Source organism: Sinocyclocheilus grahami, unplaced genomic scaffold (genome assembly GCF_001515645.1).
Source record: "Sinocyclocheilus grahami isolate Dianchi unplaced genomic scaffold, SAMN03320097.WGS_v1.1 scaffold876.1, whole genome shotgun sequence".
Taxonomy (NCBI): domain Eukaryota; kingdom Metazoa; phylum Chordata; class Actinopteri; order Cypriniformes; family Cyprinidae; genus Sinocyclocheilus; species Sinocyclocheilus grahami.
In genome coordinates, this window is record NW_015506055.1 from 949,746 (window position 1) to 964,858 (window position 15,113).

The 15,113-nt window shown below is 35.0% G+C and overlaps 1 protein-coding gene across 1 annotated transcript; it reads right to left on the reverse strand.

The window, feature by feature from the left end:
* Positions 1–7,991: 7,991 nt before the first annotated feature.
* Positions 7,992–11,718, reverse strand: LOC107563459 (chymotrypsin B-like). Its single transcript, XM_016248348.1, has 7 exons — positions 11,657–11,718; positions 11,336–11,439; positions 11,133–11,212; positions 10,965–11,049; positions 10,332–10,512; positions 8,445–8,578; positions 7,992–8,371 (listed from the first exon to the last, which is right to left on the reverse strand). Exons 1-7 carry the CDS (start codon positions 11,706–11,708, stop codon positions 8,210–8,212), a joined length of 798 nt encoding a protein of 265 aa, XP_016103834.1. The 5' UTR covers positions 11,709–11,718; the 3' UTR covers positions 7,992–8,209.
* Between the last annotated feature and the right edge of the window lie 3,395 nt (positions 11,719–15,113).

The following is a 15,113-nucleotide window of genomic DNA, read 5'->3' on the forward strand; positions in this document are numbered from 1 at the left end:
GTGACTTAAAGAAAGCACTGAGACTATTATGGAGCTGAGACTAATGATATGAATGAAATGAAAGAGAAAATAAAAAGAGATACATTAGAGACATCATGCTATTAGAACTCTTAAAGCCAAATGTAACAATGCAATAAGTCATTACATTCAAATAAATTGAAAAATACCTTTGTGTGTGTGTGTGTGTGTGTGTCAGAATGCTACAATTATTAATCCATAAACATTATTGGGAAAGCAATATAGAGCAAAGAGTTTAACCTCAAAAATTACACTAAACATAAAGAAAATAGACAAAATTGACCAGTGCATGAAAAAACTATGGTTCTCTTTGATATGAGTAAGGAATGAAGTGGAAATGAGAGGTATGGTGAGGTGGCAGTGTGGAAATGTGTTTCATGCGTGATAACCATGGGATGGATCATGCAGAAAGAAACATGTATTGGTGAGGCATATTAATTAATTATTCCTGGCAGTTATAAAAGAAAAGTGAAGTGAAGTGGCGTATGGCCAAGTATGTGACCCATACTCGGAATTTGTGCTCTGCATTTAACCCATCCAAGTGCACACACACAGTAGTAAACACACACACCCACCGTGAACACACACCCGGAGCAGTGGGTAGCCAATGCTGCGGCGCCCGGGGAGCAGTTGGGGGTTCGGTGCCTTGCTCAAGGGTCTCACCTCAGTCGTGGTATTGAGGGTGGAAGAGAGTGCTGGATATTCACTACCCCCACCTACAATCCCTGCCAGACCTGAAACTTGAACCCGCGACCTTCGGGTTACAAGTCCGACTCACTAACCATTACGCACGACTGGCCTAATTTGCCCTAAATTGGGAGATGATGCAGCATAGTGCTTTGAACAATTGATTGCACATTGAAGTGCGTTATTGCATGAAACATTGAGCATTAGTCAATTACTCAAGGCAATTGATTTTGAGTAACATTTTCCTCACCTGACTGATCTGGTTATCTGATATTTTTGGTTTTCTCCCAGCACAGTCAGAAATTTAGAAAATTATCCACATTGGTGTGAAATAGCATCCAGTGGTAGGCTATAATAAAAGCCATCTTTAAGTATGCATTTATAAAAACAGTGATTCAGACATTTCCTCCTTGAATCAATTTATCTTCAAGGCTGATTTAAAATCAAGGTTGTGAAGCAATCAATGAGCATTTTCACACCAATGAGAAGTCCTATGTAAATAAACACTGAAGAAAGTCAAGGACAGGAAAATGATATATGGTGAGTGTTGCCATGGGTTAGGTGCAACTGATAGGAGAGGAGGCTGAGATGTTTAGGAGCTGGAAATTAGCTGGAACAAGTTCCTCTATGCCCACTGGGGTGGGAGACACTTTTTTAGTTAAGTGTTATTTTAAAGGCTTTTGGTTGTTTTTATTCAAAGTGCTTGGTTAGAAACTCCGTGGGGAAGGAGGGAGGGAGGGAGAGTGATGAGTGATCTGCGTAGCCTTTAATCAAGGTTTCCAAATGTTTTCCCTGAACTTACATTCTCCCTGGACTCTTTCTGTCATGCACTTAATCTTTTTATTTATTGGTGTGTAGGTTTTAAAAAGCCTCTTCTGTAATCCCAAATGGGTTTATCTTAACTCTCTGGCACACAGAATAAAAAAACTATTGTTCAGGTTTGTTAGTGTACTTTGAACGGAATCGGAATCAAAACCAAATTGCTTTACAAGTTGTCAGATGGTCTGTATGTTCAGTGTTCCATTGTTCTAATACTTAGAATAAGGTTAAGAGCAGTCAACAGATGATTTGATGTTGTTGAAGTGGCCCATTGCTGAGGTTATACAACCACACAACCAATGGTATTGTGTTCCAGTTTACACCAATTAAGCAGACATAAAAAGACAGTACACATATAAGGGTGTGCATTATGCACAGACACTAGACTGACCCTAATGACACTGTTCTAAAAGCATATGAAAACATTATATTTTTAATGTTGGATTTTTGTAGCCTAGTGGTTTTCATCAGGACATTTACACCTGTTTCCAAAAAGAGGTGGGTTCACATCCAAGAGCAGCCCTGTGGCACTCCAGACAGGTTGTAGCAGGTAACAGGAGGTCAAAGAATAGGACTTGACACCACAGGTGAATAGGGCAAAAAAAAAAAAAACTAATAGATATCAACATACTTTTCCAGTTTATTTTGCAGAGTACATTTGGACAATTGTTTTGTATCACATAATTTTTTATGTAAATATGCAAATGAGACACTCTCTCATTAAATCTCAATTTATTAAATTACTAAATTAAATATGCACTAATTTGAATACATTTTAAGAACAGAAATCTGAACACCAGATAAAGCCAGGTTCCAAATTCTTGTTTCATTATGTTGACACATTAGAGTTAAAGGTTTTTACAGAAGGGATTTAATATATGTTTGTTTTATTTTATCACTCCATTAAATCAAAAATAATGTAAACAGCCAAGAACTGATATAGGAAAAACTTTTCTGAAAAATTCTGATAAGAATAAAACTGAAAAGTTTGGTGTATGTAAGTGCTATCGAAGTGGACATTACTGACTGTGGGAGAAAAAAATAATTTTGATCTTTAAAGATGTATTGTAATTGAAATCAACAAATGAAAATAGATCAAATGTAATGAAATAAACACTTAAATGTGCATTTTGGATGTTTTCTTTTCACTTGTCTGAAAGAAGACAGTTAGTCTATTTTGCTAGTTATGAAAGCAAAATAGCCCAAAATCTCAAAATTGACCAGTGCATGAAAAAAGCATATTTGCAGCAGCATTTAAGCATCTGTGTTCACACAGCTGGAGCACGTAGTCTAGAGCATGTAATCGCTCTGAGGACACGCCGATAGTTAAGGCCATGAGAACAAGTTTAAATGAAACACTCAAACATTCTCGTGTATGTGTTTCAACTGGGGTTCGCTGTATTCAGCGGCATAATCTCAATGTTACGGTTGTTTATTTCTAAGGTTGATGTTTCATTAGCTGTGTGAGTGTGCGGTCAGAAGCACGCGTTTATCGCTCCTAATGGCTTCTATACATATAAGAATGTAATATTAATGACCGTCATTCGAAGTATTTCCGCAGTGTATGCTTCCCCTGCTGGACTGCCACTCAATACTTTCTCAATAGATTCATAATTTCTGACAAGAATTGAGACATTTTTTCAAAGACCCACACACTCAAAATTTCATCCACTTGTTCAAATTATTTCTGAGGGAGGACTCAAACTGAGAAGAGGAAAAATAGAACAAGTGACTTAAAGAAAGCACTGAGACTATTATGGAGCTGAGACTAATGATATGAATGAAATGAAAGAGAAAATAAAAAGAGATACATTAGAGACATCATGCTATTAGAACTCTTAAAGCCAAATGTAACAATGCAATAAAAAGTCATTACATTCAAATAAATTGAAAAATACCTTTGTGTGTGTGTGTGTGTGTGTGTCAGAATGCTACAATTATTAATCCATAAACATTATTGGGAAAGCAATATAGAGCAAAGAGTTTAACCTCAAAAATTACACTAAACATAAAGAAAATAGATAAAGAAAATAGACTTGCTGGAGAATTTAGCATCATATACTGTGTTTGTACAGGATAATATACTTAATAAAATAATTACTGTACTGTGTGCTCTCTTCAGTATAGAAATGATCTTCACATCCTTCACCACCAAATTAAAACACTCATATGCACTAAGTGCCAGAATAATTATATGTACTGCCTTAAGAATCTTTTTTTTCTTCTCAATATCCGTTCTTGACAGTACATCTCAAGGAAGGAGTGGTGGTATTTACAATCAGGTTCTTTGGTTGCAACAACATTAGTTAATGCTTTGGTCATCATGAACTAACAATGAACAGTACTTTTACTGCATTTATTAGGTCATTTCTACAGATTCAGTACTATTATTTAGTTATAATATATATTTTAGTTATATTTTTATGCATTATATAAATTAACATGAATTAATGTATATTGATTAACTGGCAGAAATCAGAAGTGAGACTGTTCGCTTATTTAATATAAAACATTAGAAAATGTTTTAATATAAAATATTTAATATAAAACTGCCCTGTAGATGCAGTTCTTTCAGAATCTGACAACTAAACAAAGAAACAGGTACAAACGTGCCATTATGACAGACAGTGCGGTGTTGGGTGAAAATTTTACATGGGTCTCAGCTATCAACATTGGACAAGAATTGAGACATTTTTTCAAAGACCCACACACTCAAAAATTCATCCACTTGTTCAAATTATTTCTGAGGGAGGACTCAAACTGAGAAGAGGAAAAATAGAACAAGTGACTGAGACTATTATGGAGCTGAGACTAATGATATGAATGAAATGAAAGAGAAAATAAAAAGAGATACATTAGAGACATCATGCTATTAGAACTCTTAAAGCCAAATGTAACAATGCAATAAGTCATTACATTCAAATAAATTGAAAAATACCTTTGTGTGTGTGTGTCAGAATGCTACAATTATTAATCCATAAACATTATTGGGAAAGCAATATAGAGCAAAGAGTTTAACCTAAAAAATTACACTAAACATAAAGAAAATAGACTTGCTGGAGAATTTAGCATCATATACTGTTTGTACAGGATACTATACTTAATAAAATAATTACTGTACTGTGTGCTCTCTTCAGTATAGAAATGATCTTCACATCCTTCACCACCAAATTAAAACACTCGTATGCACTAAGTGCCAGAATAATTTTATGTACTGCCTTAATCTTTTTTTTCTTCTCAATATCCGTTCTTGACAGTACATCTCAAGGAAGGAGTGGTGGTATTTACAATCAGGTTCTTTGGTTGCAACAACATTAGTTAATGCTTTGGTCATCATGAACTAACAATGAACAGTACTTTTACTGCATTTATTAGGTCATTTCTACAGATTCAGTACTATTATTTAGTTATAATATATATTTTAGTTATATTTTTATGCATTATATAAATTAACATGAATTAATGTATATTGATTAACTGGCAATGAACAATGTTATTTACTTGGATGTTATCGCTAAATGGTTTTATGTAGATGTTTTGTAAGACTGGACTACATTTATTTCTAATTCTTAATGCATATGTTTTTGACTGTTAACAGTGTAATTGTTAACTGTTATTGCCCATTTGAAGACACTTGTAGAAAAACTGTAAATAGGATAACTTTAATTGTAGGAATCTGATCCTTAATATTTAGAATGTTCCAGATATTACGCTGACACCACCATGAATCTCTTACTGCAAGGGATTTATGCAGAGCCACAGACATTATTACCATGCTATGGCTGAGTGCTATCTCTTATGCCACACTCAGATGAGCTGGACACTCTCAATACTCAAATCAGTCCTAAGGGGAAATTTGTAAGAGCTATTCTATTTTATTATTCATTCGATCCAGCTGTCCTCAATGGCCTTGAACTCTCATGATCCTTGCCTTCCCTCACCAACCATAAAACACAGCAATCCAAAGAGTCATCCAAAGAATGTATTATAATTTACAGTAGGTTTGAAAATGTGAGTTGATGGTTTAAACATCTGAAATAAATGTATCGTATTTCATTAAAGGGGTGGATCACTGGTTTTTTTCTAGGCTTGATTGTGTTTATGAGGTGCAGTCTAACATGTGTTAATGCTTCGTTTAAAAAAAAACCCCTCACCTCAGCATGTGCTCCGGTTGTATTGTAAACAACGGCGTCGTTAATATCGCTTATCAGTTTCAGCCCGATTGAGAAGCTGGATATTATTGAAGAGGATCACGCAGAACCTGTGCAAGCACGGCTTTTAATGCTAGGCCTATGCTTTTTGTTTGTTGTTGTCTCATACTTTTAGATACGCTGTTATTTATAAATGCTACTGATTCTGTTAGCTTTTAATATACGGTTTTATCCTGATTAAAGCTTTAATACAGTACGGCAACTGCACGCATTTATAACGCTTCTCATAACTGTGAAAATAAGTGTATAATTGTAACAGTTCATTGCTGGAGCTGAGCTGAATGAGAGAGAGAGAGCGAGAGAGAGAGATGCAGAGTGTGTGCAGAGGAGGGGAAGCGAGGAACAGTATTGAGAACCACTGCTTTAGAGCATTGACTTTGAAACTTGTGAATCCATTAGAATTGTTAGAAGACAGAATTCATTTATGAATAGATTTTTACGTGCACTTCTAGTTTTCTCTTCCTCTTCTCTAAAGCAGTGCAGCATGGCCTCGCCCCCTTTGCTGCCTTTTCCCGCGGTTTATCGGGGTTTGTGATGTCACGAACTCAGGAAGTAACTCGTTGTAGTCCCTACCAGCCGTTTTTGTAGGCATTAAACTGCCAGAATTTTAAAAGACGATATCTCCGTTTGCACTGAACTTTCAGCTTCGTAACTTTGCAGATATTGTTTATACTCACACAGCAACATTACACAATAACTAACGTTAAAAAAGTGAAATTGCAATCAACCACCCCTTTAATATTGAATGTTAAATTCTGGTCAGTCTCAACACTGCGGGGTGGATGATGCAGGAAAATATATGAAAAGCAAGGCTCCACAATTTCGTGGTTTTGATTCTGAGTGAAACCTCAAGACAACATTCACCTTGAAACTACTGTCATGTTTTTTTTGAAAATATGTTATTCAACCAACATTTAACGGAGAGCTGAAGAGTCCAAGCTTTTAGCACATCAGTTTATGCTTGAATTTTAGAAGTGGTTAGTGGGGTATTGTTTTTTCTTTCTTTCTTTCTTTCAGTGTATTACTGAGGCTCTCAATTCACTCTTTTATTTCCATACTGGCATTCTTAGTGAGAGAAGATGAGAGCTTCTCCTATTGTATTATTTGTCTCATGCCTTCTCTTCATCTTTTGTTTTTGTCCTCTCTCTGTGAAACAATTACCTCCACTGTTGTATATGTGTCTCAAGGAGGATCAGGATGTTGCCATGGAGACCCCTTATATGATGTTTTACCTTGTATTTAACAGACTGAAGGGCTGAAAGGTTTGAGGCTGTTAGAACCTGAACGCAGCAAAATATGCATAGACAAAAACATAATTCAGTTAGATTTATGTATGAAGTAACCACAGAATATCAGAGGAATTACATTTTTACTAATGCCCATCCTCATTTTGACAGCAGTTATTCAACCAACATTTAACGGAGAGCTGAAGAGTCCAAGCTTTTAGCACATCAGTTTATGCTTGAATTTTAGAAGTGGTTAGTGGGGTATTGTTTTTTCTTTCTTTCTTTCAGTGTATTACTGAGGCTCTCAATTCACTCTTTTATTTCCATACTGGCATTCTTAGTGAGAGAAGATGAGAGCTTCTCCTATTGTATTATTTGTCTCATGCCTTCTCTTCATCTTTTGTTTTTGTCCTCTCTCTGTGAAACAATTACCTCCACTGTTGTATATGTGTCTCAAGGAGGATCAGGATGTTGCCATGGAGACCCCTTATATGATGTTTTACCTTGTATTTAACAGACTGAAGGGCTGAAAGGTTTGAGGCTGTTAGAACCTGAACGCAGCAAAATATGCATAGACAAAAACATAATTCAGTTAGATTTATGTATGAAGTAACCACAGAATATCAGAGGAATTACATTTTTACTAATGCCCATCCTCATTTTGACAGCATATTTAAAGGAAATTGCTTTGAGTATAACCCTGAATGACAAAAACATTCAGTTTATTAAACCTGGACTGCCTTTGACAATTAAAAATTTGACAATGCTTGCATACTGGAAAACAGGGTTTGTATATTGAGGAATACAAGTAGACTGATCAGACAAAAATATACTACTTAATATTTTGTGTGAGACTTTAGCGCTCTCCTCTGTCAAAGACGCACATTACAAGTAAAATACATTTTATTCTTTGTTCTACAGGAAAGTCATAGATCTTAGACCGTTTGTTATTTTCTAATACATTGAAAAATGAATGACTAAATTTGTAACTATTACACTGTAGTTTTTGCAGAATTTATATATATGGCTATATTTAAAAATCCACTACAACATGTTGTATATATTTATTGAACTGTTGCAGACCTTCTATAAAAGTAATACACTTCTCATAGCTGTGGTTTTACCACAATTAAGCTGGTTTAACATCACCCCGTAACTGTGGTAAAATCACCTGTTTTCACAGTCTTGAGTAGCTCTCAAAATGATGCTCTTCTGTGATGTCAATGAATATCTATATATTTTGTTTCTTTAGTTGGAGGCCAGAATCTGATCCACCCAGTCACGGAGCTCAGTGACACGGGCGTACACACCAGGAATGCTAGTGTCACAACGGCTGCTTCCCCAGGACACGATACCCACCAGAGTCCAGACATCACTCTTCTGACACACCAGAGGACCGCCAGAGTCACCCTAAACAGACAGCAGGACAAGAGAGTTAGGGGAGAACATTAGAGAGGAAGTGAGGATGAAACAATAGTCTTACCATGCAGGAGGAGGCACCAGCAGCACCTGCACAAATCATCGTATCATGGATGTTGCTTCCCCAGTAGCTCTTACAGTCCTGGTTGGACAACAGAGGCAAAGCAACCTGCTGAAGCTCATCAGGGGTGAACAGAGCTACACGGAGAGGGAGAATAAGAGGGCAATCATAAAACATGCTGGTATTCGAAATATATACAAACATGTACACTACTATCAAAAGTTTGGGGTCAGTAAATGTTTTTCTCTTACACATTAAGCTAATCAAATGTGACAGTATAGACATTTATAACGTTACAAAATATTTCTTTGTCAAACAAAGACTGTTCTTTTGAACTTTTGATGCATCAAAGAATCCTGAAAAACAGGTTTCCACAAAAAATACAAATACAAAATCATCAAAAATGAAGCACCACTGTTTTCAACACTGATAATAAGCACCAAATCAGCATATTAGAATGACTTTTGAAGGATCATGTGACACTGAAGAATGGAGTAATAAAAATAATTATTTCAAATTGTAATAATATTTCACAATATGACTGTTTTTACTGTAATACAATTCACAATATTACTGTTTTTACTGTAAAAAATAAAACAACTTACATAACCCAAACTTTTGAACAGCTGTGTATATGATTCAAACTCAATATACATTATGTTAATAATTATAATAATGTCAATAATGTAATATTGTATTAGTATTATCATCATTATTTTGCTGTTGTATGCTTTTTAGAAATATGACTTGATTTTGAGATATTTCTATTGATCTAGAAACAAAAGCAGGCATGTCGGTGCAAAGGGATTAACAGATGCAAGAAGACTGTAAATAATTAAATTTGATAGTAGAATTGATCAGGGCCAAATGTTTTTGTAAATGCAAAGCATATTTTTAACATAGGATGGTGACTAGCAATGCTGTCACTGGGGCAATACCCTTAAAGGTATAAAAGTTAAAACATACATCTTTGTAACTTATTTACCTCTATATGGTACATAAGAGTACTTATGCCTTAAAGGTGCATATTAGTACTTTAAAAGTACACATCAATACATAAAGGGTATATATCTGTACCTTTTTGAAAGGGTACTGCCCCAGTGACACTTTTTTACTTTTTTGTATGATAGTTTACTAACATGAATTATCATGTTCCATCTAGTATTCTAAATAATTTGCATTGTTTAAATAACGTTGTGGAGTGAAAAAGGACCATGAAGCATATTTGAAACGCTTTAAGTCTCCAGCTCTTGTGTATTGTTGAGGAATAAGTTTGAAGTTCTTGAGCCTCACTTTTAATACTCTCATAGTCTGCGTGTCCTCTTGAGTGTTGCTGCTTCCCTTGTTATGCTCTCCCAGAATCACACGGTGACTAGTTCTGCAGATAAACCACAGAGGTTAATAAATCCACGTCTATCCCAGCATTCATGCATAAATAACATGATGATTTAACTGTCTCACCTCACACTGCAGTGAGCAGCAGTCACAGCCCAGTACTCATTAATCAGAGAGCCACCGCAGAAGTGGAAGCCAGTGAAGTCCTGTCATTTAAACAACAAAGAAAATTATTTCAAATTGTAATAATATTTCACAATATGACTGTTTTTACTGTAATACAATTCACAATATTACTGTTTTTACTGTAAAAAATAAAACAACTTACATAACCCAAACTTTTGAACAGCTGTGTATATGATTCAAACTCAATATACATTATGTTAATAATTATAATAATGTCAATAATGTAATATTGTATTAGTATTATCATCATTATTTTGCTGTTGTATGCTTTTTAGAAATATGACTTGATTTTGAGATATTTCTATTGATCTAGAAACAAAAGCAGGCATGTATTATAAACTGTGTTTATATGTTAGTCAGATAACCAACCATTGTATCTGGTCACTCCCCAGCCAGAAGTAACACAGGTCATGCCAGGGGCAAATTCATCTGAAGTCTCAGCAAGACAAACAGGGGACACATGGGCGTTCAGTGAGACAGGTTCGGTCAGCTTGATCAAGGCAATGTCATTCTCTATGGTGTTAGAGTTCCACTGAGGATGGGTGAACACCTGGAAACACAGAAAAAATAACAATGAAGAGAAATTCAACGTAAAGGTTTAGTACACACGGTCAGAAAAAGGTCCAAAGCTGTCACTGGGGCAATACCCTTAAAGGTATAAAAGTTAAAACATACATCTTTGTAACTTATTTACCTCTATATGGTACATAAGAGTACTTATGCCTTAAAGGTGCATATTAGTACTTTAAAAGTACACATCAATACATAAAGGGTATATATCTGTACCTTTTTGAAAGGGTACTGCCCCAGTGACACTTTTTTACTTTTTTGTATGATAGTTTACTAACATGAATTATCATGTTCCATCTAGTATTCTAAATAATTTGCATTGTTTAAATAACGTTGTGGAGTGAAAAAGGACCATGAAGCATATTTGAAACGCTTTAAGTCTCCAGCTCTTGTGTATTGTTGAGGAATAAGTTTGAAGTTCTTGAGCCTCACTTTTAATACTCTCATAGTCTGCGTGTCCTCTTGAGTGTTGCTGCTTCCCTTGTTATGCTCTCCCAGAATCACACGGTGACTAGTTCTGCAGATAAACCACAGAGGTTAATAAATCCACGTCTATCCCAGCATTCATGCATAAATAACATGATGATTTAACTGTCTCACCTCACACTGCAGTGAGCAGCAGTCACAGCCCAGTACTCATTAATCAGAGAGCCACCGCAGAAGTGGAAGCCAGTGAAGTCCTGTCATTTAAACAACAAAGAAAGAAATGATACTTTGTGTAAGCTGTGAACTAATTTCCAGGGATTGCAATAGAAATCTAAAAAAGTCGATTGAAGTTTTGCTAGCTGGAACTAACACAGTACCTGCAGAGAGATCTGCCAGGGCCAGGAGTGAGGCACTGCCTCCTCACCGTTCACAATGCGGGCATAGCCACTGACAACAGGAGGAATGGCAGGTATGCCACAGCCTGAAGAAAAGAGGTGCAAAGGGATTAACAGATGCAAGAAGACCGTAAATAATTAAATTTGATAGTAGAATTGATCAGGGCCAAATGTTTTTTTTTGTAAATGCAAAGCATATTTTTAACATAGGATGGTGACTAGCAATACTGATCTTTTCAGCAACTGTGACTATGACCTTTGAAAAACAGAGGTTTAAAATAATAAAAAAAAACACTTCCTCACCATAGGCTGCACTAAAGAAGGCAACGCAGGACAGCAGCCACAGGAAAGACATTGTGCAGAAGACACAGATTTACTGACAGCAGAAAGTCCTATTTAACACCAAAGCATGGTTTTACTCATACCAATGAGGGCATGACCTGACGTTATGGTCAAAAATTAACCTTGAGAGTCTGCATCAGCTGGTCTTCACCTGTGCAGAATCCCATGATTTCACACCACTGTACTTGAACATTGTCATGTTTAACATGCAAAGTTCATTCTTTATAAACTGGGCAGTTCTTCATGAATGTGCCATTTAAAACTTGTTTTTGATTGGTTTTTAAATCTTTTATTCTATTAAGTAATTTTAATTATTTATTTGTTGTTCATGCTTTCTATTAGAAAATATATTTCAAATAATATTTCAAATAATAAAGAACTGAAAATGTTAGCCAATTAATATTTATCTGGGATGTTCACATTTAATTTGACTCTTTTTAAGTGCTAAATAAACAAATATTTCATGAGATAGTTCACCTAAAAATGTAAATGCTGTCATTTACCATCATGTTGTTACACCTTCAACTTTTTTTCTTCTGTGGAACACAAAAGAATATATTTTCAGAAGTGTTTTGAGAAGTGTTTTGTTTTATTGTACTGCCTACAGTGGAAGCCAATGGTCACCAAAATGGTTAATAATTTTGTTTGGCAAAAGCTTCTTATTCAAAAATTTCTCTGCAAAAACACCTTTTGTCTAAAAAAAAAAAAATATATATATATATATATATTTCAGTAATTTGATTAGAGGTCACATGCAAAACATGATTCTGGAATGCTAAACTATTGCTGATAAGCAAATGCTAATGCGTCTTTACTTAAACAGTTTTCTTCTTTGGTGAAATAATGGAAATGAAACATGAAATACATCCATCCTATGCAATGCAATGCTGTATGCAACAGGTTGAGATAACAGATGAGCAGGTGACACCTTTACATACTGCATGGGTCATTCTAAAAAATTTCTAAAAGCAAAAGCAGCTTTTTTTTTTTTTTTTTACATAAAAGCATCTTGCCATTTTTACTAATCATAAAGCATAACTTTACAGTTGTTTTTATTTTATTGTTTATTTATTTTAATCACTATTAATAGTTTACAAAATATGAATGCTCAAAATGTCAATAGCATGTTAAACACACATCACTGATGCAATACAAATCCTTCACATGAACACTACACTTTGTACCGTATGTAAAGGTAAATTAATACTAATACTAGTGTTCAACATTTGGAACACAAATGATATGAAAAAAGGGACAAGTATTCTAAATATTTAATCATTTAATACATAATTATCTTATTACTCATTCATTCATTCAATTTGTATTGTTTTATTTCTTAACCTGGGAAAACAAAATAAGTAACATTAGAAAAATAATAATCACAATAATATATAGGGGATAAATATATTATATTTATCTAAGAATAATAATCTTATAATAGAAGGGGATAAACGTGACAAGGTTTTTTTTAAGCATCAGGCAGATTTAAATTGTAATTCTTATTTAATCATATGTTTAATCACATAATCTTGTCCATAAGTGAAAAGTCAAAGTAAACGTGTCAGCAAATTTCAAGAATGACTCATGCATGTTGCAATATATGTAAACATATGAGAAGGTCAGCTATATAAACCCCCAAGAGTTGGTGAGGGAGCCCGATACAAAAATGGCTTTCATCTGGATTCTGTCGTGCCTTGCTTTCATTGGAACAGCCTATGGTATGTTGAGTTTTTTTCCCCCACAAGTATGTACTTGGCTGTTACATACCAGCCAAGGGCAGAAGAACACGCTTAGATTTATATGAAAATTTCAACAAATATATATATATATATATATATATATATATATATATATATAACCTCCTGACTCGCAGTGTGGAGTGAAAAAGGACCATGAAGCATATTTGAAACGCTTTAAGTCTCCAGCTCTTGTGTATTGTTGAGGAATAAGTTTGAAGTTCTTGAGCCTCACTTTTAATACTCTCATAGTCTGCGTGTCCTCTTGAGTGTTGCTGCTTCCCTTGTTATGCTCTCCCAGAATCACACGGTGACTAGTTCTGCAGATAAACCACAGAGGTTAATAAATCCACGTCTATCCCAGCATTCATGCATAAATAACATGATGATTTAACTGTCTCACCTCACACTGCAGTGAGCAGCAGTCACAGCCCAGTACTCATTAATCAGAGAGCCACCGCAGAAGTGGAAGCCAGTGAAGTCCTGTCATTTAAACAACAAAGAAAGAAATGATACTTTGTGTAAGCTGTGAACTAATTTCCAGGGATTGCAATAGAAATCTAAAAAAGTCGATTGAAGTTTTGCTAGCTGGAACTAACACAGTACCTGCAGAGAGATCTGCCAGGGCCAGGAGTGAGGCACTGCCTCCTCACCGTTCACAATGCGGGCATAGCCACTGACAACAGGAGGAATGGCAGGTATGCCACAGCCTGAAGAAAAGCGGTGCAAAGGGATTAACAGATGCAAGAAGACTGTAAATAATTAAATTTGATAGTAGAATTGATCAGGGCCAAATGTTTTTTTTTGTAAAATCAGGGCCAAATGTTTTTGTAAATGCAAAGCATATTTTTAACATAGGATGGTGACTAGCAATACTGATCTTTTCAGCAACTGTGACTATGACCTTTGAAAAACAGAGGTTTAAAATAATAAAAAAAAACACTTCCTCACCATAGGCTGCACTAAAGAAGGCAACGCAGGACAGCAGCCACAGGAAAGACATTGTGCAGAAGACACAGATTTACTGACAGCAGAAAGTCCTATTTAACACCAAAGCATGGTTTTACTCATACCAATGAGGGCATGACCTGACGTTATGGTCAAAAATTAACCTTGAGAGTCTGCATCAGCTGGTCTTCACCTGTGCAGAATCCCATGATTTCACACCACTGTACTTGAACATTGTCATGTTTAACATGCAAAGTTCATTCTTTATAAACTGGGCAGTTCTTCATGAATGTGCCATTTAAAACTTGTTTTTGATTGGTTTTTAAATCTTTTATTCTATTAAGTAATTTTAATTATTTATTTGTTGTTCATGCTTTCTATTAGAAAATATATTTCAAATAATATTTCAAATAATAAAGAACTGAAAATGTTAGCCAATTAATATTTATCTGGGATGTTCACATTTAATTTGACTCTTTTTAAGTGCTAAATAAACAAATATTTCATGAGATAGTTCACCTAAAAATGTAAATGCTGTCATTTACCATCATGTTGTTACACCTTCAACTTTTTTTCTTCTGTGGAACACAAAAGAATATATTTTCAGAAGTGTTTTGAGAAGTGTTTTGTTTTATTGTACTGCCTACAGTGGAAGCCAATGGTCACCAAAATGGTTAATAATTTTGTTTGGCAAAAGCTTCTTATTCAAAAATTTCTCTGCAAAAACACCTTTT

What these genes read in the sequence shown, in the direction of transcription:
- LOC107563459 (XM_016248348.1), bottom strand. Translation starts at nt 11,708, where the DNA reads ATGTCTTTCCTGTGGCTGCTGTCCTGCGTTGCCTTCTTTAGTGCAGCC. An exon ending in GCTGCTCACTGCAGTGTGAG is followed by an intron (nt 11,050 to 11,132) that starts GTGAGACAGTTA and finishes GTTTATCTGCAG; the next exon opens with AACTAGTCACCGTGTGATTC. An exon ending in AGACTATGAGAGTATTAAAA is followed by an intron (nt 10,513 to 10,964) that starts GTGAGGCTCAAG and finishes CTGTGTTTCCAG; the next exon opens with GTGTTCACCCATCCTCAGTG.